This window comes from Macaca fascicularis, chromosome 10, assembly GCF_037993035.2.
Source record: "Macaca fascicularis isolate 582-1 chromosome 10, T2T-MFA8v1.1".
NCBI classification, from domain to species: Eukaryota; Metazoa; Chordata; class Mammalia; order Primates; family Cercopithecidae; genus Macaca; species Macaca fascicularis.
Genome location: NC_088384.1, coordinates 87967923 through 87989427, shown reverse-complemented (window position 1 = coordinate 87989427; position 21505 = coordinate 87967923). Strand labels below are relative to the sequence as shown.

The 21505-nt window shown below is 44.7% G+C and overlaps 1 protein-coding gene across 5 annotated transcripts in view; it reads right to left on the bottom strand.

The window, feature by feature from the left end:
* TTLL9 (tubulin tyrosine ligase like 9) overlaps positions 1 to 21505 on the bottom strand; it is a 74814-nt gene that overhangs the window by 43967 nt on the left and 9342 nt on the right. For 2 of the 5 annotated variants that reach the window (XM_015457896.4, XM_015457897.4), the window contains exons 1-3: positions 21175 to 21266; positions 13498 to 13541; positions 2184 to 2276 (exon numbers count right to left, since the gene is read on the bottom strand). In XM_015457896.4, the coding sequence (XP_015313382.2) occupies positions 2184 to 2276; positions 13498 to 13541; positions 21175 to 21189 (152 nt within the window). In that variant the 5' untranslated portion in view covers positions 21190 to 21266. Of the gene's footprint in view, positions 1 to 2183; positions 2277 to 13497; positions 13542 to 21174; positions 21267 to 21505 lie in introns of those variants that run through there. The other 3 variants (XM_065522955.2, XM_045362714.3, XM_045362713.3) reach the window with 3 other exon arrangements.

Sequence of the window (21505 nt, the reverse complement as noted above, 5' to 3'; positions counted from 1 at the left end):
AAGTGAAAGAAGACAGGCAAAAGTTTACATATTGTATAATTCCACTTATATGATGTGTCCAGAATAGATAGAGACAGGGCCCAAGACAGGGGCTGGAGGGAGGGAGAAATGGGAATGACTGCTGGTGGGTATGGGGTTTCTTCCTGGGATAATGAAAATGTTCTGGAATTAGATCATGGTTTTGACATAGCAGGTATGTGGGGGAAAAAAAATGGTGATGATTACACAACTTTGTGAATATTCTAAAAGACATGAAATTGTATATATATACTTTTTTTGGACTTAATCAAAATTAAAAAGATTTTATATATTTTTTCTTCCAACATGTAGGTATTGATGCAAATCCCAGCCCAAGCCCTCACAAGCTGAGTGACCTCAAACATGGCATTTTCACTACTTTGTGCCCAGTTTTCTCATTAGTAAAATGGGGATGATGATAACATCTACCTGAAAGATTTGTTGGGATGACTAAAAGATCATGCATGCAAAATGCTACAGAGTGTCCAGAAGGCTTAGCTAATGGTAAGCAGCACATATTTCCTGAGCACCACACAGCAGGGCAGCTATCCCTCTTATCCCTTCTCCCCTTTCTCTACAGTAAAAGAATTTTCAGCATTTACTTGAGAAAATGTAGCTTGTATTTCCCCGAATAAAAACTACATTTTCCAGATTCGGCTGGGTGTGGTGGCTCACACCTGTAATCCCAGCACTTTGGGAGGCCGAGGCGGGTGGATCACAAGGTCAGGAGATCGAGACCATCCTGGATAATATGGTGAAACCCCGTCTCTACTAAAAATACAAAAAATTAGCTGGGTGTGGTGGCGGGCGCCTGTAGTCCCAGCTACTCAGGAGGCTGAGGCAGGAGAATGGCGTGAACCTGAGAGATAGAACTTGCAGTGAACCAAGATTGTGCCACTGCACTCCAGCCTGGGCAACAGAGCAAGATTCCGTCTCAAAAAAAAAAAAAAAAAAAACCTACATTTTCCAGATTCCCTTGTAGCTGGGTGTGGCCACATGGTTAAGGTCTGGCCAGTGAGCTGTGAGAGACTCCTGGGTTGTGTCCTTCAAGGGATGGGCTTGCCTTTTCTTTTTTTCTTTCTTTTTTTTTTTCTTTTGGGACAGGGTCTCACTCTGTCACCCAGGCTGGAGTGCAGTGGTGTGATCACAGCTCACTGCAGCCTCGACCTCCTAGACTCAAGCAATTTTCCCACCTCAGCCTCCCAAGTAGCTGGGACTACAGGCACACACCACCGTGCCTGGCTAACTTTTTTAAAAAATTTTTGTAGAGACAGGGTCTTGCCATGTTGCCCAGGCTGGTCTTGAACTCCTGGACTCAAGCGATCCTCCCGCCTTGGCCTCCCAAAGGGCTGCAATTATAGGTGTGAGCCACTGCACCTGGCTTATGCCTTTTATTGCCTCTTGCCTACCTCCTGCTGTTTGGAATGTGAAAGCAAGGCTGGAACTCCATCTTGGACTATGAAAAACAAGGACTTCACCTAAGGGATAGTAGAGTGGAAAGACAGAAGCAGATGGATCTCACATTTCTGTGGGGCCCCCTTACCATCTCTGAACTTCCTACATATGAACTTCAATGGGATAGATAAACTTCTAGCAGGTCGAAGCCTCTTTTACTTTGGGTTTCCATTGCATACATCCAATCCTTAGCCCTAACTAATAGCACCTACTCTGTGCCAGGCATCACATGCTGATTTGTCTCAATCAGTGTCCCCAGAGGCCAGCATGAAAGAAGAAAGGCAGGCTTACAGGCCAAAGTCACAAAATTAGCAAGTGGCCAGGGAAGAGCAGTCCTTGATCTGGACCCATCACAGGAGGATCCAGGCCACAGGTCTGTGGTAGCTGCATTCCTAGTTTCTACTGAAAGCCGTAGGACACAAATGCGCCTGGGTTTGAATCCTGCTCTGACGCTTGCAATGCTGTGTGACTTTAAGCAATTGGTTTCATAACTCTGAACATAATCTTATCTTACGGTTTAGTTGGAAAGCTTAAATAAGACAGAGATGATAGCGATAATGTGCCTGGCACATTGTGGGTGCTAAATAAATATCACAGCCACTTTGGGACAAGTCCCAGTGGCCACCCAGGGGAATTAGGAGAAAACCGAAGGAAGACAAGGACCTGTGAGACAAAGGGAAGAAGGGACAAGGCTGGGGGGAGTGTCTTACTCCTTCACTTCCACCCATCCTGGCCTGTGGCGAAGGACGTCCATGAGTGTGTTCATGAGGGTGGTCTTGAACCGGATTGACGCTCTCTGCTCTCTGCAAGACAAGGCAATGAACATTTGCTCAGGATCAATGATTTTCCTAGGGTGGCGCAGGGAGAGGAAAAAAAGTGGGAGGAAGAGAAGTCAAGTTCCATATCTGGAAAGTTCCACACTGTATTTTAGAATTTAGCATTAGAGCATGACAACACTTAGCATAATCAAATTGAGAATTATAGCATCTTCGAATCATTGAAAAATAATGATCATTGTATCCAAGCCTACTACGTGCCAGGCATGATCTGGTTGCTTTCCATGTGCTATGACTAATCCTTACGTGAAAGGATAAGTATTTGCAAAGCCCTCTCCTGGCAATCATCTGGGAAGATGAAGCGGATGTACTTTTTCCTATTCCTCCTACTGATACAACTGAAAACTCAAGATATTATCTATAAAACAAATACAAGACGAAAAGATAGAGAAGAGGGCAGACTGGCTGAGGACTTCAGGACCACGGGAACTACAAGGTGGTGAATTCCCTGAGTTTCCTTTTTATCTCATACAGTTCAGATATGGAGATGAAAAGCCACCAACCCAGAAATGCCAATGGGCACAGACGATAAAGCTTCAACAAAAGCACCCCGTTTCTAGCCAAAGGACCAAGAAAGGAGCAGCCTAGCCAGGCAGAAGACTTGGACATCACTGCTCTACTCCAGCTGGATCCCCAAGAACACATCTGTGGCCCACTCCCAGTGATGCCAGCAAAGGCTGGGTAGGGAGTCTAGACTTCCCCTGAGGTTGCAGCAGGGCACCCAACACCCCTGCCCGGTGCTGTCAGAGAAGGCCACAGACATAGCCAGGCTTTCACCTCTGCCAGGCGGTAATGAGGCTTCCACCCCCACTGAGCAGTGGAGACCACGTGTGGAGCCTGGACTTCCTCCCCGACCTGGCAGTAATGAGGTGCCCTCCCACTCTGGGGTGATGTTAAAGAGGGCCTAGAGGAGAGCTGGAAATCAATATAATCGAAAACAGAAAAACAGTATAGCCAAATGGTAAAATAAAAGGCAAGTTCTCTGGAAAGATCCATAAAATCGACAAGCCTATTTGTCAGTAAGACTGACAAAAGAAAGACCCAGCTACCCAATAAGAGGACCGAAACAGAGGCTCCTGCTATGGAGCCCGCAGGTATCACAGCCACAATGAGGAAATGCTCTACACACCTACATTTGACAGCTTAGATGAAATGGACCAATTCCTCAAAAAGCACAATTACTACAACTCATCCAATATGAAATAGGTAATTTGAATAGCTCTATAGCTATTAAGGAAATTGAATTCATAATTCAAAACCTCCCAAAAAAGAAATCTCCAGGCTCAGATGGTTTCACTGTAGAATTTCCCCAAATATTTGAAGAAGGATTAACACCAATCCTACACAATCTCTTCCAGAAAATAGAAGAAGAGGGAGAATTTCCAAATTCAATTTTGCCAAGTTAGTATTAACCTGATATCAAAACCAAAGACAGTACACAAGAAGTAAACCACAGACCAATATCCCTTATGAATATAGATGGAAAAATCCTTAACAGAATGCAATCAAATAGATTTCAGCAATATATAAAAATGATTATACACCATAACCAAGCAGAGTTTATTCCAGCAGGCAAGGCTGGTTCAATATTCAAAAATTAATCAATGAGCCAGGCATGGTGTCTCATGCCTATAATCCCAACCCTTTGGGAGGCTGAGGCAGGAAGATTACTTGAGGTCAGGAGTTCAAGACCAGAATGGCCAACATGGTGAAATCCCATCTCTACTAAAAATACAAAAATTAGTCAGGTGTGGTGGTGGGCACCTGTAGTCCCAGCTACTCGGGAGGCTGAGGCAGAAGAACTGCTTGAATTGGGGAGGCAGAGGTTGCAGTGAGCTGAGATAGCGCCACTGTACTCCAGTGTGGGCGACAGAGACTGTCTCAAAAAAAAAAAAACAGTCATTAACATACTAAAAAGGAGAAATCACATGATCATATCAATTGATGCAGAAAAGGCATTTGACAAAAATTAAACACTCATTCATTTAAAAACTCTGAGAGGAACTTCGTCAACTTGATAAAAGCATCTAAAAAAACTCGAGCTAACATTATAATTAGTGGTATGTGAAAGTTGTCAGATTCAAAATGGAGTCACTTATGTCAGACCCTGGCAAAATAGGGCCGGGGGCCCGGCGAGGTGGCTCACGCCTATAATCCCAGCCCTTTGGGAGGCCGAGGCGGGTGGATCATTTGATCATTTAAGGTCAGGAGTTGGAGACCTGCCTGACCAACCTGGTGAAATCCCGTCTCTACTAAAAACACAAAAAAATTAGGCCGGGCGCAGTGGCTCCTGCCTGTAATCATAGCACTCTTGGAGGCCGAGATAGGCAGATCACCTGAGGTCAGGAGTCCCAGACCAACCTGGCCAACATGGTGAAACCCCGTCCCTACTAAAAATACAAACATTAGCTGGGTGTAGTGGCTGGCGCCTGAAATTCCAGCTACTAGGGAGACTGAAGCAGGAGAATCACTTGAACCCGGGAGGTGGAAGTTGCAGTGTGCTGAGACTGTGCCACTGCACTCCAGCCTGGGCAAGAGAGTGAGACCCTGTCTCAATAAATAAATAAATACATAAATACATAAATAAATACATGAATAACCTTACTGTCCCAGAAGTCAGAGGGACTGAAATGGGTTGGCAGAGCTTCATTCCTTTTGGAGGCTCTATGGGAGAATTTGTTTCCTTGCCTTTCCCAGCTTCTAGCCAGGTATGGTGGCATGTGCCTGTAATCCCAGCTACCCAGGAGGCTGAGGCAGGAGAATCGTTGGAACCTGGGAGGCAGAGGCTGCAGTGAGCCGAGATCACGCCACTGCTCTCCAGCCTCCGCCCCATGCTCTTAGCCGGGCATGGGGGTGCACACCTGTAGTCCCAGCTACTTGGAAGGCTGAGGCAGGAGAATCTCATGAACTTGGGAGGCAGAGGTTGCAGTCAGCCGAGATCCCACCACTGCATCCAGCCTGGGTGACAGAATGAGACTCCATCTCAAAAAATAAAAAGTAAAAAAGTAAAGAAACAGAGCCAGGGAAGGTCATGAAGGGAGGATTCTCATGTATGAGTTGCCAGATAATAAGAACCATCACAAGAACATTTTCCAAACCACAGCTTACCACATGAGACACAAGTACTGCTAACAGCACAAGGGCAGCTAGCAGCTAACAGAAGAATACTAGCCTGACACTGTTTCTCAGGCCCAATCCAAAACTGCAAAGGCCTAACAAGAACTCCAAGACTCCAAGTCCTACCTAGCAACTACTGACACTCACCAATCTGCTACTGAACTCGCCAGCTCTCATAAAAAACCCTGCTAGCCCCAATGAACTTTCTTTTGAAACAACTTACGTAAATCTCCTCTTTCCCCAGGAAAACCCTAATCTTTTCCTTTGTTCTCAGACATGCTGGGAGCCATCCTAGTCTATATGGACATCCTAGATTGCAGTTCTACTTCTTGTATATTATTCCCAAATAAAACCTTTTTACTTGGAGATTTGTCTCTATTTTTTTATGTTGACAGATGAAAAACTGGAGTTGGAGACTAGCCTGGGCAACATAGTGAGACATTGTCTCTAAAAATAAAAATAAATTAAACAATAATGGGCACTGCAGCCCCACCTAGTTCAAACACTAACAAGCTCAAAATGGCAGTGAAGGAGACTGGACTGGAGTGCACACAATTTAATTAAAGCTGCAGCCCAATCTATGTTCAATTCAGCTTTAGGAGGAATCTGAAAGATCAGCCCCTAACCCTAACCGCTAGACAGAGGAAGGAGCTTACATACTCTATAAAGTGTGTGTATGTATGTGTGTGTATATATAGACTAAAATTTATTATATATAATTGCTTTTCATACACAAGATCCAGAGTGCAGTTCTAAAAATATAACACATGCAATAGCAAAGTAGGAAAATGTAATACATAATCAAGAGGAAAAATAGCCAATTGAAATAAACCCATAAATGACTCAGTTATCAGAATCATTAGAGAAGGAATTTAAAAATCTTTATAAATATGTTAAAGGATTTATGGGAAAAGATGGATACAATGTGTGAATAGATGAGTTATTGCAGAAAAGGACCAAATGGCCAAGTGGCTCACATCTGTAATCCCAACACTTTGGGAGGCTGAGGTGGGAAGATCACCCAGGAGTTCAAGACCAGCCTGTGCAACACTGTGAGACCCCATTTCTACACAAAGTTCTAAAATTAGCCAGGCATGGTGGCACGTGCCTGTAGTCCCAGCTACCTGGGGAGCTGAGGTGGGAGGATCACTTGAGCCCATGAAGTTAAAGCTGCAGTGAGCCATGATCGCACCACTGCACTCCAGCCTGTGTGACAGAGTAAGAAACTGTCAAAAAAAAAAAAAAAAAAAAAAAGAACCAAATGGAAATTCTAGAAGGGAAAAATATAATATCTGAAATTAAAAGTTCAATGGGTGTGCTTAACAAGAGACTGGGCATTGAGAAGGAAAAACCATACATTTTATAACAGTACAACTGAAATTGTTCAAACTGAATTAGAGAAAAAATTTTTACATGAACAGAACCTCAGCGACTTGTGAGATAATATCAAGCAGTCTAACATACATGTAATTGAAGTTCAAGAAAGAGAGGAAGAAGAGATAGGACAGAAAATATTTTTTGAAGAAATGGTGGCTAAAAAGTTTTCCAAATTTGATTAAATTATCAACTCACAGATCCAAGATGCTCAATTAACCCCAAGCAAGATAGACACAACATAAATTACACGCAGGTAAGCCATAGCCAAATTGCTGAAAAACAGAACAGTCTCAAAAAAAAAAAAAAAAAAAAAAACAGCCTGAGAAAAAAGACACATTGCATAGGGGGGTGGGGGGGAGGGGTGGAGAGTGGGAGTGGAAGACAAGAACAGCTGACTCTGGCCGGGCACAGTGGCTCCCGCCTGTAATCCCAGCACTTTGGAAGGCCAAGGCAGGTGGATCACCTGAGGTCAGGAGTTTGAGACCAGCCTAACCAACATGGAGAAACCCGTCTCTACTAAAAATACAAAAATTAGCTGGGCGTAGTGGCAGGTACCTGTAATCCCAGCTACTCGGAGGCTGAGGCAGGAGAATCCCTTGAACCTGGGAGGTGAAAGTTGCAGTGAGCTGAGATCGCCCCACTGCACTCCAGCCTGGGCGACAGAGCGAGACTCTGTCCCCCACTCCGAAAAAAAAAAAAGAACAGCTGACCTCACATCAGAAACAACATAAGCCTGAAAAGACAAAAGAATATCATCTTTCAAGTGCTTAAAGAAAAAAAGATCAACCTAGAATTCTATATCCAGTAAAACTTTACTTAAAAAATGACAGTGAAATAAAGACATTTTCAAATAAATAAAAGCTGAGAGAATTTATTGCCAACAGATCCACACTATAAGAAACACTAAAGAACGTTCCTCAGGCTGAAGGAAAATTATACCAGATGGAAATTCAGAAGGAAAGATGAGTGGAGTAAATATGGAATACTTTCTTCCATGTCTTAATTAAAAAAAAAAATACAAGTAGCTATTTAAAGCAAATATAGTGAGAATGTAATGAAGGGTTTGTAACATATTTACAAGTACATATATGACAAAAATAGCAGCACAAAGGACCAGAGGGGAGCAAACAGAAGTGTGTTGCTGTAGGGTTCTTAGTTGTAGCTGAAGTGGTGTAATTATGCTTCAAGGTAGACTTGAAGGTGATAAGGTAAGGATGCATATTGTAATCCCCTAGAGCCATAGGTTGTGAAGTGTGGTCTCAAATATTCCTCAGGGTCCCCAACTCTCTTTCAGGGGTACACAAAGTCTTCCCTTTTCCAAATACCTTTGTGAGGCTGGATTTTCTTCCTGTCCTTCGACCAAAACAATCTATATTAACAGATTGAGCACAGAAGATCTGGAAAGTCAAATGTTTTCCAATAAGCCAAACATTAAAGAGATTCACAAAAATGTAAAATGACTACTACTCACCTCAGTACATTTTGGTGGGGAAATATAACTATAACTCCTAAAAATGTTGGGCCGAACACAGTGGCTCACACCTGTAAACCCAGCGCTTTGGGAGGACGAAGCAGGCGGATCACTCGAGGTCAGGAGTTCGAAACCAGCCTGGCCAACATGGTGAAACCCCGTCTCTACTAAAAATACAAAAATTAGCCGGGCGTGGTAGCCTGTAATCCCAGCTACTTGGGAGACTGAGGCACGAGAATCGCTTGAACCCGGGAGACAGAGGTTACAGTGAGCTGAGATCATACCACTGCACTCCAGCCTGGGTGACAGGGTAAAACCCTGTCTCCAAAAAAAAAAAAAAAAAAAAAAAAAGTTTATGCTACTATGTAATGAGTATTTTATTGATTTTTAAATGAATGAATAAGTATTTTTAAAATTTATCAGCTTAGGCCGGGCATGGTGGCTCATGCCTGTAATCCCAACATTTTGGGAGGCCAAGGTGGGTGGATCATCTGAGGTCAGGGGTTCGAGACCAGCCTGGCCAACATGGTGAAACCCCATCTATACTAAAAATTACAAAAATTAGCTGGATGTGGTGGTGCATGCCTGTAATCCCAGCTACTAGGGAGACTGAGGCAGGACAATTGCTTGAACCTGGGGAGACGGAGATTGCAGTGAGCCAAGATCGCACCACTGTACTCCAGCCTGGGTGACAGAGTGAGATTCTGTCTCAAAAATAAAACAAAATAATAAAATAAATTAAAATTTATCAGCTTAAATTTCTTATATGGTACACATTGTTAGATGTATGCCACATATACAAAAGTTAATTCGTTTCACAATAATTTTTAAGTTGTAAAGGGACCCACCCTGAGCTTAAACTTTTAGAACTGCTGCTCTAAAGTAACCATTTAAAAGATCAAATAGGCCGGGCACGGTGGCTCATGCCCGTAATCCCAGCACTTTGAGAAGCCAAGGCAGGATCACTTCAGCCCCGGAATTTGAGACCAGGCTGAGCAACATAGTAAGACCTCATCTCTACAAATAATATGACAAAAAAAAAAGATAAAATTAGGAGGTTTCACTAAAAGTCAATAGAGGAGACAACATGGACTACTAAAAATATATGCAATAGACCCAAAACGACAAAGAGATACAATTTCAAAATCCATCAGGTTGCAGAAAATATTAAAAATCAGGCAAATATCAAATGTTCGCAAGAATGTGGAGAAATGACAATTATTTTACAATGCTGATGGGGTGCATATTGGACACATCTTTGGAGAGCAATTCGGCATATTACAACAATCAAGGACTATGTCACACACATCAGACTGGCAAAAATCTAAAGGTCCAAGTTTTGGCAACAATGGGATAAAATGGAAACTCCTCCTCTGCTGGTAGAACGCACTTTGGAGGGCCACTGGGTAGTTGTCAGTAAAATCGAATATGCACGTACCCTAAACTCAGCAACCTATCCTAGCTCTATACCCTGGGTTTGTACTCTGCATTTCTACCAGGAAACACATGTGCAAAGATACTTGTCTGTAATTGTTAATATTGTTACAGAAATAACCTGTGGCACACACTGTTGGTGGTCTACCCATATCCCTTTGGCATTCACCACTCCTGTGCGTGCAAATCAAAGAGCTTCCCACTGCCAGCACCTTCGATGCTACCTGAGGGTTTTCCCTGGCCCCCGGAGTCTGCTCAGCCAGCATGTGGAGCAGATTGGAAGCACCAGAGTGAACTGCCCCTCTGCCAGCAGCATACAAGCAGTGACGACTGGAGTTGGTGGATAAATCCGCTAAGTCTCTCATCTCTCACTTAGGATGAGTCTGCAGTGCATTCTACGTTCTCCCAGGAATTCCCTGGGGGGATTGAGCCCACTTGCTCACAGCAATTACCTGTCGATGATGCACCTTTTACTGGTTTCCCTCCTCAGCTGTCTTACTTCCCCACTTCCCTGTCAGTGCTCACTGGAATTACCTTCCAAATAAACCATTTGCTCTCACGTCCTTCCCCCAGGGTCAGTTTCTGCTGAAACCAGTACTTCATAAGTGCTTTTCGACAGGAAGATGGGTAAATAACGTGTGATACACAATGAAACAGAGGTAGCAGTTACAATGCATTCAGAGCTACATGTGCCAACGTGGATAAACATGAAACATATTTTGTGTGACAAAAGCAGGGTGCAGAATAGTAATAACAGTACAATGACACTTAACATAACTTGTATTCCTAGCTACCCATGCAGTTGGGGTGGCCACGTTACACAATTCTAGTCAATAAGATAGAAACATAAGACTGCTAGAAAGGGTAAGTTCCTGGGACAGTTTTGGTCTTTTGAGGAAGGAAAGAAGGAAGGAAGGAAGGAAGGAAGGAAGGAAGGAAGGAAGGAAGGAAGGAAGGAAGGAAGGAAGGAAGGAAGGAAGGGAGGGAGGGAGGGAGGGAGGGAGGGAGGGAGGGAGGGAGGGAGGGAGGGAGGGAGGGAGGGAAGGAAGGGATGTGGCTTGAGTTTTCCCTCCCCTCTTCTTCCTGTCTTGATCATGACATGAAGGCTGGAGCTATAGCGGCCATTTGGTCTCCATGAGGAAGAGGTCAAGACAATCATGAAGGCTCATGCCTGTAATCCCAACACTTTGGGAGTCCGAGGTGGGAGGATCACTTGAGGCCAGGTGTTGGAGACCAGCCTGGGCAACATAGTGAGACCTCATAACTACAAAAAATAAAAAAAAAAAATTTTTTTAAATTAGTGAGGCGGGTGCTGTGGCTCACGCCTGTAATCCCAGCATTTTGGGAGGCCAAGGCGGGTGGATCACAAGGTCAGGAGTTCGAGACCAGCCTGGTCAATATGGTGAAACTCCGTCTCTACTAAAAACACAAAAATTAGCCAGGTGTGCTGGTAGGCGCCTGTAGTTCCAGCTACTAGGGAGGCTGAGGCAGGAGAATCACTTGAACCTCTGGGGTGGAGGCTGTAGTGAGCCGAGATCACGCCACTGCACTCCAGCCTGGGCAACAGAGCAAGAGTTTGGAAAAAAAAAAATAGCCAAGTGCACTGGCATGAGCCTGTAGTTCCAGCTACTCAGAAGGCTGAGATGGGAGGATTGCATGAGCCTGGGAGATCAAGGCTGCAGTGAGCCATGATCGCACCACTGCACTCCAGCCTGGGCAACAGAGTGAGACTCCATCTCAAAAAAAGAAAAAAAAAAAGGCAATCATGAAGACGCTGGCTCTGACATTATTGAACCACTGTACCAGCACCCCAGGCTCTTTGTAATGTGAAGAAAATAAATACAATTTGTTTAAGCTACTATTACGAGTTTTCTCTTACTGGTAGTGGAACACATATCTACATGTGCCCTAATAAGGCACATAAATAAAAAATGTTTTATGGTAAATACCTGTGTGTGTGTGCGTGTGTGTGTGTGCCTTTATGAAATAAGTAGATGGGGCCTTGATATGGTTTGGATGTTTGTCCCCTCCAAGTCTCAAGTTAAAATGTGATTCTCAGTGTTGAAGGTGGGACCTGGTGGGAGGTGATTGGATCCTGAACACGTATCCCTCATGAATGGTTTGGCAACATCCCATTGGTGACAAGTGAGTTTTCACTCAGTTCATGGGAGATCTGGTTGTTTAAAAGAGCCTGGGATCTCTCCCTTGTTCCCACTCTTGCCATGTGACATGCCTGCTCCCCCTTTGCCTTCCACCATGATTGTAAGCTCCCTGAGGCCTCACCAGAAGCTGAGCAGATGCTGGTGCCATGCTTGTACAGCCTGTAGAAACATGAGCCAATTATACCTCTTTTCTTTATAAATTACTCAGTCTCAATTAGCCACGCATGGTGGCGGGCACCTGGAATTCCAGCTACTCGGGAGGCTGAGGCAGGAGAATCACTTAAACCTGGGAGGAGGAGGTTGCAGTGAGCCAAGATCAGGTCATTGCACTCCAGCCTGGGCAACAAGAGCGAAACTCTGTCTCAACGTAAATCAATCAATAAATAAAAAGTCTCAGCTATTCCTTTATAGCAATGCAAAAACAGCCTAACACAGGCCTGTTAAGTGCTCTTTGTTTTGTTGGGATGGGGGTCGGGTGGGCATGTATGTTTAGGGCCAGGATCCGGAACATTGCTGAGTTGCCCTGCATAAGAGAGTGAGAGATTTGAAGTTGGTGGGATAGTCAGTATGGAGAGAAAGAAGGCAAAGAAGATGGGCGCTGCAAGAGAGAAGCATCCCAAATCACACATGCCCTCCTCAGTGGTGGTATAGCCAGGAGGGACTTTAGAAAGAACAGAAATATCTGGCTGGGCACGGTGGCTCACGCCTGTAATCCCAGCACTTTGGGAGGCCGAGGCAGGTGGATCACCTGAGGTCAGGAGTTCGAGACCAGCCTGACCAACATGGTGAAACCCTGTCTCTACTAAAAATACAAAATTAGCTGGGCATGGTGGCGCATGCCTGTAATCCCAGCTACTCGGGAGGCTGAGGCAGGAGAATCACTTGAATCCAGGAGGCAGAGTTTGCCGTGAGCTGAGATCATGCCATTGCCCTCCAGTCTGGGTAACAAGAGCGAAACTCAAAGGAAAAGAACAGAAAAGAAAAGAAAGAAAAGAAAAGGAGAGAAAGACAGAGAGAGAGAGAGAGAAATATCTAATGAGCCAGAGAATAGATTATCAAAACATTTGCTATGTAAACTACCTCCTCTAACTCCCCACAAAAATCTTCAATAAAGTCTACATTGTTCACTCCTGCTTTGTGCAAGTGGATTCTCTTTAGGAGATCCAAAGGGGTGCTGGGTTTGGCATCCAGGTTGTCGATGCAGAGTGAAGCAGATCAGAGGACAGCTGACATGCAAGTCATCAAGTCATCACAGGGTTGTTGAAGGAGGCAGGAGAGACCAAAGTTAGATAGTGGGCCCTGGAGTCCAACAAGCTCTGCCCCTAACTGATCATGTGATCTTGAGCAAGTCACTTAGCCTTTTTGAGCTTCAGTTTCTCCATCTGTAAAATGGGCACAATAGTAGTATCTACTTCAAATCGTTGGGGTCAGGATTCAATGAGCCAATACAGGTAAAGTGACAGGCCCAGAGCCTGGCACATGGTAAGTGCTCAATAATGGTTTAGCTTTACTACTTCTACTATCATTTTCATTATAATTGCTGAAGTAGAAAAGTGAGAGAGGGATTGAAAAGGCGAGGGAGGGAGGTTGGTTGTCTGTGATTGTTGGATTGGATGGGACCACTCACCGCTCTTTTCCCTTTGACAATCCATGGCCCTTGTAATTTTGGTTCTGCAATGAGGAAAGGAAAAGGCTGTAACTGGTTTTGTATATCTGCCCTGCTTTCCCAGGTTAACTTACTGCACATATTAAAATGCCGAAACCATCAGACTCAATAATGCTTAGGTTCTGAGACATGAAGGTCCAGTCTGATCAAGTTCCCACTGGCCACCATGTCCCCAGCAAATGGACCAGAATTTATCTGCTATGAATGAACTCCCAAGTATCCAAGGTACCACCTTACTGCAGGTTTGCTCCACAGATACGACCAGTATAGCAAATGCCTGATTTTCAGTACTCCAAAGGTCAGCCCTGAACCCCAGTTTTGAAAGCTCAGCTCAATACACTGTGTGAGAAGGATCTGAACTTTTTTTTTCCTTGTGTTTTTTTGAGATGGAGTCTTGCTCTGTCGCCCAGGCTGGAGTGCAGTGGCGCAATCTCAGCTCACTGCATCTTCCACCTCCCGGGTTCAAGTGATTCTCAGCCTCCCTAGTACCTGGAATTAAAGGTGCCCACCACCACACCCAGCCAATTTTTGTATTTTTAGTAGAGACAGGGTTTCGCCATGTTGGCCAGGCTTGTCTGGAACTCCTGACCTCAGGTGATCTGCCCGCCTCGGCCTCCCAAAGTGCTGGAATTACAGGTGTGAGCCACCACACCCAGCCGATCTGGACTTCCTACTCTTAACTTGGAATGTTTGATTAAATTGATCCCAGAAGAGGCTAGGTTAAAGACTCAGAGCAATGTCAATTCCTTTCACCCCAAATGGACCTTTCAAATCCTCAGTGGGTGGTGGGTATTATTTCACTTCAACCACGTCCAAAACAGCTTGGCCCTCTGTCCTGGGAAGACCAATCCCTAAGGCACGTATGACGAGAGAAATCGAAATTGGTCCTGTGCAGGATGACATTTGCAGCTGGGACAGACCTGCCATCTGCATTCATTTTCTATTGCTGGGTAACAAATTATTACAAAATCAGTGGCTTAAAATGATGGGAATCCATTATCTCAGTTTCCATGGGCCAGGAGCGTGGGCATGGCTTAGCTGCATCATCGGCTCAGCTCTCACAAGGCCACAGTCAAGGTGATGGCTGGGGTTATGGCTCTCATCTGGGGCTTGGGGTCCCCTTCCAAGCTCATTCAGGTTGTTGGCAGAATTCAGTTGCCAGGGGTTGTAGGATGGAGATCCCTGTTTACTTGCTAGCTGTCTGCTGGGGACTGCTCTCAGCTCCTAGAGGCTGCCTGCAGCTGCAGTGTGGCCCCCATAGGCACTTCACAACATGCACGTTTGTTTTCCTCCAGGCCACGTGGAGCACGTCCCTCTGACTTCCAATCCTCCCCTCTCCAAGTCACCTATGATGGAGTCCTAAGTAATGGAAGGTAATCACCATAGTAACCATACCATCAAATTCACAGACTCCTCCATGCTCAAGGAGAGATAATTGTACAAGGCATGTACGCCAGGGAGTGGGAATCTTGGGGCCCATCTTAGAATTCTGCTTAGCACACCAGCCTACCCCTCAAAGAGCGGCGGAGAGGGGCGGAGGATACTGCTTTATAAAACTGGCAGAAGCAAGCCCCACTGAAACACAGCGAAATCTTCTTTCATTCTTCCATTCAAGCCCTTCCAACTCCCCCAACACTAGTCAAGCTGTCCTCGTCTTTTTGTATTTTATCTTTAATCCTCTCTCATGCTTTCAATTCCATTTTCCATATGTTTATCCAGTTGCTCCAGAGCCTTTGGTTAAAAAAATTTTCCTCTCCTCATTGAATTGCATTGGCACGTCTGTCACAATTCAATTGACCATGTGTATGTGGATCTATCTCGAGACTGTGTTTTATTCTATTTACTTGTCTATCCTTATGTCACTATCACATTGGCTTAATTACTGCTGTAGCTTTCTAGTAAATCCTGAAGTCAGGTAGAGTAAATTCTGATTTCAGGATTGTCTTTGCAATTAGGGGTCCTTTGTACTTCAACATAAATTTCAGAATTGGCTTGCCAATTTCTACGAAAAAACATGTTGAGATTTTGACTGGGATTGCATTGAATCTACAGATATTTTCAGGAAGTGACATTATAAGGTACTGAGCCTTCCAACCCATGAGTAATATGGTCTCTCCATTAATTTAAATGTTTTAAAAAATTTTTTCTACACTATTTTCTAGTTTTCAGTATAGCAGCCTTGTACATTTTTAATTAAATTTATTCTTAGGTTTTTAATTTTATGATGCTATTGGATACAGTATTTTCAAATTTCGTTTTCTACCTGATGATAGTAAATTGTAACAAGCAGAAAAAGGCCATCTCCAAAGATGTCTGTGTCCTAATCCCTAGAACCTATCAATGTGTTACATTATATGGCAAGGGGAATTTAAAATTGCAGATGGAATTAAGGTTGTTAATCAAAGAACCTTAAAATAGAAAGATTATTTTGTATTTTCTGTGTGGGCCCAATGTAAGGATCCTTAAATGTGGAAGAAGGCAGAGTCAATGTCAGAGTGGCAGTCACACACTGTGAGAACTGACTTTGAACATGAAAGGGGACCATGAGACAGTCTCCAGAAACTAGAAAAGGCAAAACACAGGGCTTCTCTCCTAGAGCCTCCAGATATGAAGGCAGCCCTGCTAACACCTTGATTTTAGCCCAGCGAGAACCCTTTCAGACTTCTGATCTCATTAACTGTAAGACAGGGACCAGGCACAGTGGCTCACGCCTGTAATCCCAGCACTTTGGGAGGCCGAGGCAGGCAGATCATTTGAGGTCAGGAGTTCAAGACCAGCCTGGCCAACATGGTGAAACTCCATCTCTACTAAAAATTACAAAAATTAGCCAGGATGGTGGTGCACACCTATAATCCCAGCTAATCAGGAGGCTGAGGCAGGAGAACCCAGGAGGCAAAGGTTGCAGTGAGCCGAGATTGTGCCACTGCACTTCAGCCTGGGTGACAGAGTGAGACGCCATCTCAAATAAATAAATAAATAACTGTAAGATAATAAGTTAGTGTTTTTAAAAGCCATTGAATTTGTGACAATTTGTCACAAATTGGAAACTGATACATACATAGAAGTATAACTGATTTTGTACATTGACCTTGTATTTGATGCCCTTGCTGAATTATTAGTTCTGGTAGTTTGTAAATCCTTTGAGTTTTCTCTGGATACAATGATGTCATCTGTGAATAAAGGCAGACTTACTTCTTTCTTTTCAATATTTACGCTTTTTATTTAGTTTTCTTGCTTTATTGTACTGGTGAAAACTCTAGTATATACAAAGTTGACTAAAAGTGGTAACAGCTGACATCCTTATCTTGCTCCTGATCATAAGAGGAATGCATTCTCTATTTCAGCTTTTAAGAATGATACTGGCTGTAGATTCCTATAGTTTCCTGTACTAAATTGAGTAAATTTCCTACTATTCCCTGGTTTTCTGAGGGTTTATCATGAACAGGCTTTTTTTTTTAAACTTACTTAAAACATCTTTTCTTATACAATTATGCAATTATATAATTCATTTAAAACATTTTTTATTACGTAATTATTATGTAATTCGACCATTATAGGAGTCAAAGATGTTTGACTCCGAGATGTTTAGCATTTACATCTGCCTGGGCCCCCAAGAACAGTAAACTTTATGGTAACATCTTATTTAGCATTTCTCAGACTAGCCTGAGGACTCATCTAAGGTTAAGAATTCTTGCTGGGCGCAGTGGCTCATGCCTGTAATCCCAGCACTTTGGGAGGCTGAGGCAGGTGGATCACGAGGTCAGGAGTTTGAGGCCAGCTTGGCCAACATGGTGAAACCCTGTCTCTACTAAAAATACAAAAATTAGCCAGGGTGGTAGCAAGCACCTGTAATCCCAGCTACTCGGGAGGCTGAGGTAGAAGAATCGCTTGAACCCGGGAGGCAGAGCTTGCAGTAAGCAGAGATGGTGCCATTGTACTCCAGCCTGGGCAACGGCAAGACTCCGTCACACACACAAAAAAAGATTTATCAGGAGAAAGGTTTTTTCCCCTACACTGAAGCTGCCTAGCTTCCTAGTTGTCTCCCAGTGCTGAAGGGTAAATTGGTTCTAATTACACTTTTACTAAGGGTGGGGGTCTCTGAAGGGTCCAGCTTTATGGTGAGGTCTCAGTTCCAACTCCTTGCCCAGTGGGCCCCATGACACTTCAACTCCTGTTTGTGAGACAATCAATGACTTCCCCAAGGAAAATGACGAATGAAGAATCAGTTAGTGACAATTCTGTTTTTTATTTTTCTTTTGTGTGTGTGTGTGTGTGTGTGTGTGTGTGTGTGTGTGTGTCTGTGTGTCTGTGTTAGGGTGGTGGTCCCTTGGGGATTTTTCTTCTACCAATCCTTGCCCCTCCACATACGCAGGTCAGTTACACAGTTCAAAGGATGTCTGTTATATTTTGGCCAACAGTTTTAAGTGTGTTGTGTTAATAAGCTTTTCAAGAAATCTCATCTGTCATATTGCCTGAGATAGAAGTCCTATTACTATCTTGACCCAAAAAACAGGCCAGGGATATAAACTTTCCCCAAACCACTAAAATAATGCATTTAGAAAAGATAAGGCTACAAGAATTTTTTTTTAAAATGATCTTATTGAGAAAATGATTCAAAAGTGGCTTGGTTGCTTGTATGGGCTACAAACAGAGAACTTTTATTTCTCGTTGGTGCCATTCATGGAGGGTAGCATGAATGGCACCAGTTGGTGTTGAGTCAAAAAGAGCATAGGATTGTGACACTGCCAGCTGCCTTCATTCCTGGCTCTATTCCTGGAGTCCTGCTCTGAGCTCCCTGGTACTACCCACCAGGTGGAGACAGTCATGCTGAAACCGGTTTGCCACACCAGCCTACCCATTGTGATTAGACTTTGAACATCTAACCAGAGATCAGCTTCATTGCTTAGCTGGTTCCACTAACCCCAGTTTCATTCCTGCCTGATCCAATTCCTCATTTCCCCTTAGCCCTCTGAAGAGTTCCCAGCATGCCTTGGAGCTGAGGTCTTGGCGACCATCACCTTGAGGAGATGAGGTCAATGGTTGGAACATATAGTATTCTGACTTCTGGCCTTCTCTGGGCATGTTTTTGTGAGAGTACACAAAGTATATCCCGGCATGTTCTCTTAAGGCTGACATGAATTATCCTGTTCAAATAAATTCATACTCCTATTTCCCCTGGGTCATTTGAAAGAAACCGCAAAGTCCTAAGTCAATATATAGGAGACCTTTGTTTCCCTTTCCAACAACAAAAACAAAATTCATCGTTTCACAAAGAAGTAGTCCACTATTTTTTTCCTTCATCCAACGTGGTCTGCTACACCCATGTCTAAACTATATTCACAGTGTAGACTGCTAAGAGTTTGTGCATTCTTCAGCAACCTGCAGTTCGTCCTTCCTTTCAAAGGAATTAGTTGGGTTCATGGGAAGGGACTATTTCAGTAGATGTTTGTTTTCTTTTTTCTTAATAATATTTTTATAAAATGATACGCAGGAAGCTGAGGCAGGAGGATCACTCAAGCCCAAGAGGTTGAAGCTTCAGTGAGCCGTGTTCATGCCACTGCACTCCAGCCTGGGCAACAGAATGAGACCCTGTCTCCAAAAAAAAAAAAAAAAAAAAAAAGGTTATATGTGTCCCAATCTGTGTGTTTAAAGAGTATTAATTTTTAAAATTTGAGAGTTTGGTCATGATTAGCATAGTAGTTGAGGTAGAGGAAAAAATAAATTCAAGACATATTCAGAAAGTTAGAGGAAGGAGGCTTTTATTGGATGTGGGATGTGAGGAAGATGGAGGAGCCAACAGTCCCAGTTTTTTAGCTGAGCATCTAGGTAGGTCGTTCAACAGTCATTCAATATGTATCAACTGTAGTTAGCTCTGTGCTGAGGACCGGGAATACGGAGAAGAACAAGTCAGATTAGATCCCAGAGCAGCGAGGAAGACAGATGTTAAACAAATAGTCACATGAGTAATGAATTGTAGTAAAAAGGCGAAGTTCAAGGCACTCTGAAAGCAGATAAACTCACTTTTTGTTGGGAGAGGGAATTAAAGAAATAAGAGGCTGACCAGGTGCAGTGGTTCATGCCTGTAATCCCAGCACTTTGAGAGGCCAAGGCGGTAGATGGTTTGAGGCCGAGTTCCAGACAAGCCTGGGCAACACAGCAACATAACATAGAGACTCCTGTCTCTACACAAACTAAAAAACAATTAGCTGAGCATGGTGGCACACACTGGTAATCCCACCTACTTGGGAAGCAGAGGCAGGAGAATCGCTTGAGCTCAGGAAGTCGACTGAGCCAAGATCACACCACTGCACTCCCTCCTGAACAACAAAGTGAGACCTCATCTCAAAAAAAAAAAAAAAAAGGCCGGGCGCGGTGGCTCAAGCCTGTAATCCCAGCACTTTAGGAGGCCGAGACGGGCGGATCACGAGGTCAGCAGATCAAGACCATCCTGGCTAACACGGTGAAACCCCGTCTCTACTAAAAAATACAAAAAACTAGCCGGGCAAGGAGGCGGGCGCCTGTAGTCCCAGCTACTCGGGAGGCTGAGGCAGGAGAATTGCGTAAACCCGGGAGGCGGAGCTTGCAGTGAGCTGAGATCCGGCCACTGCATTCCAGCCTGGGCGACAGAGCGAGACTCCGTCTCAAAAAAAAAAAAAAAAGGAAAGAAAGAAGATAAATGAAGGTTCCACTCATGAATGAGAGCTGGGATTAAGAAGTAGGATGGAGGCTGGGCGCAGTGGCTCACGCCTGTAATCCCAGCACTTTGGGAGGCCGAGGCGGGCAGATTACGAGGTCAAGAGATCGAGACCATCCTGGCCAACATGGTGAAACCCCGTCTCTACTAAAAATACAGAAATTAGCTGGGCGTCGTGGCGTGCGCCTGGAGTCCCAGCTACTCTGGAGGCTGAGGCAGGAGAATCGCTTGAACCCGGGAGGCAGAGGTTGCAGTGAACTGCGATCACGCCACTGCACTCCAACCTGGCGACACAGTGAGACTCCGTTTCAAAAAAAAAAAAAAAAGTGGGTTGGGGTGGGGAGAGCGGATTTTACAGTAATTCATTTTCCCTCTTCGACTTTCATTTTTCCCATTCTTAAAACGGGGGAATTGGTCTGTGCCCTCTAGGGGGCAGAGGTTTGTCTGATTCACCTGTGTCCCTTGACCAGCAATGAGCTTGATGGGGGAAAAGACACTAATTAGCGTTGTTTTGAATGGATGGATAAACGGATGGATGGATGGATGGATGGATGGATGGATGGATGGATGGATGGATGGACGGGCAGGCGGGCTTCGCCAAATCAGGAAATCTGAAATTCTGAGGTTCAACTTCCCCAGGGGTCACGGAGCTTAGAATCCCACTGTTGTGTAAATTTCCCCCCAGCTGGCCGGGCTCGCTGGACTTGCGCAGCAGCTTGGGCGGCGCGGTGCATGCCGGGAGTTGTAGTCTTTCCTCTAAGTTCGTTGACTTTTTTTCTTCCTTTTTCCGGAATTCCTCCGCAAGACCACCACCCCCTCTCCCCGCCCCACCCCGCTACCCATTCCGCGGGGAACACCCATCCCCAACCGATTTTGAATCCCTCTGCGGCTTTCCTCCCTTTTTCTAGGGACGATAAAAGCATCTGGGTCAGGTTGACTCCTACCTTGGGTCGCGACATAACGCGATTCCCCACGGGCCAGATCCAAACCGCCACCACTCGCCGCGCGTGCTTGTGCGTCCCGTTGCCAAGGCGACAGAGAAGCGGCTGGATCCGCCGCTCTGATTGGGTGAGCCAAAGGCACGCTCTCGGCGGAGTGCGCAGACTCCGATCCACTAGAGCCTCTGGAGGCTCTTGGGTATCCTGGCAGCCTAGGTTCCCCGGCTTCCTCAACCTTTCTTTCCCAGGCCCGCCTCTCCGCGACCCTGGGGCTATTCGTTCTGAGGCTGGCTGCCTCTGCCCCCCGCCGCCTCCAACTGCACTTCCCTTAAACTAA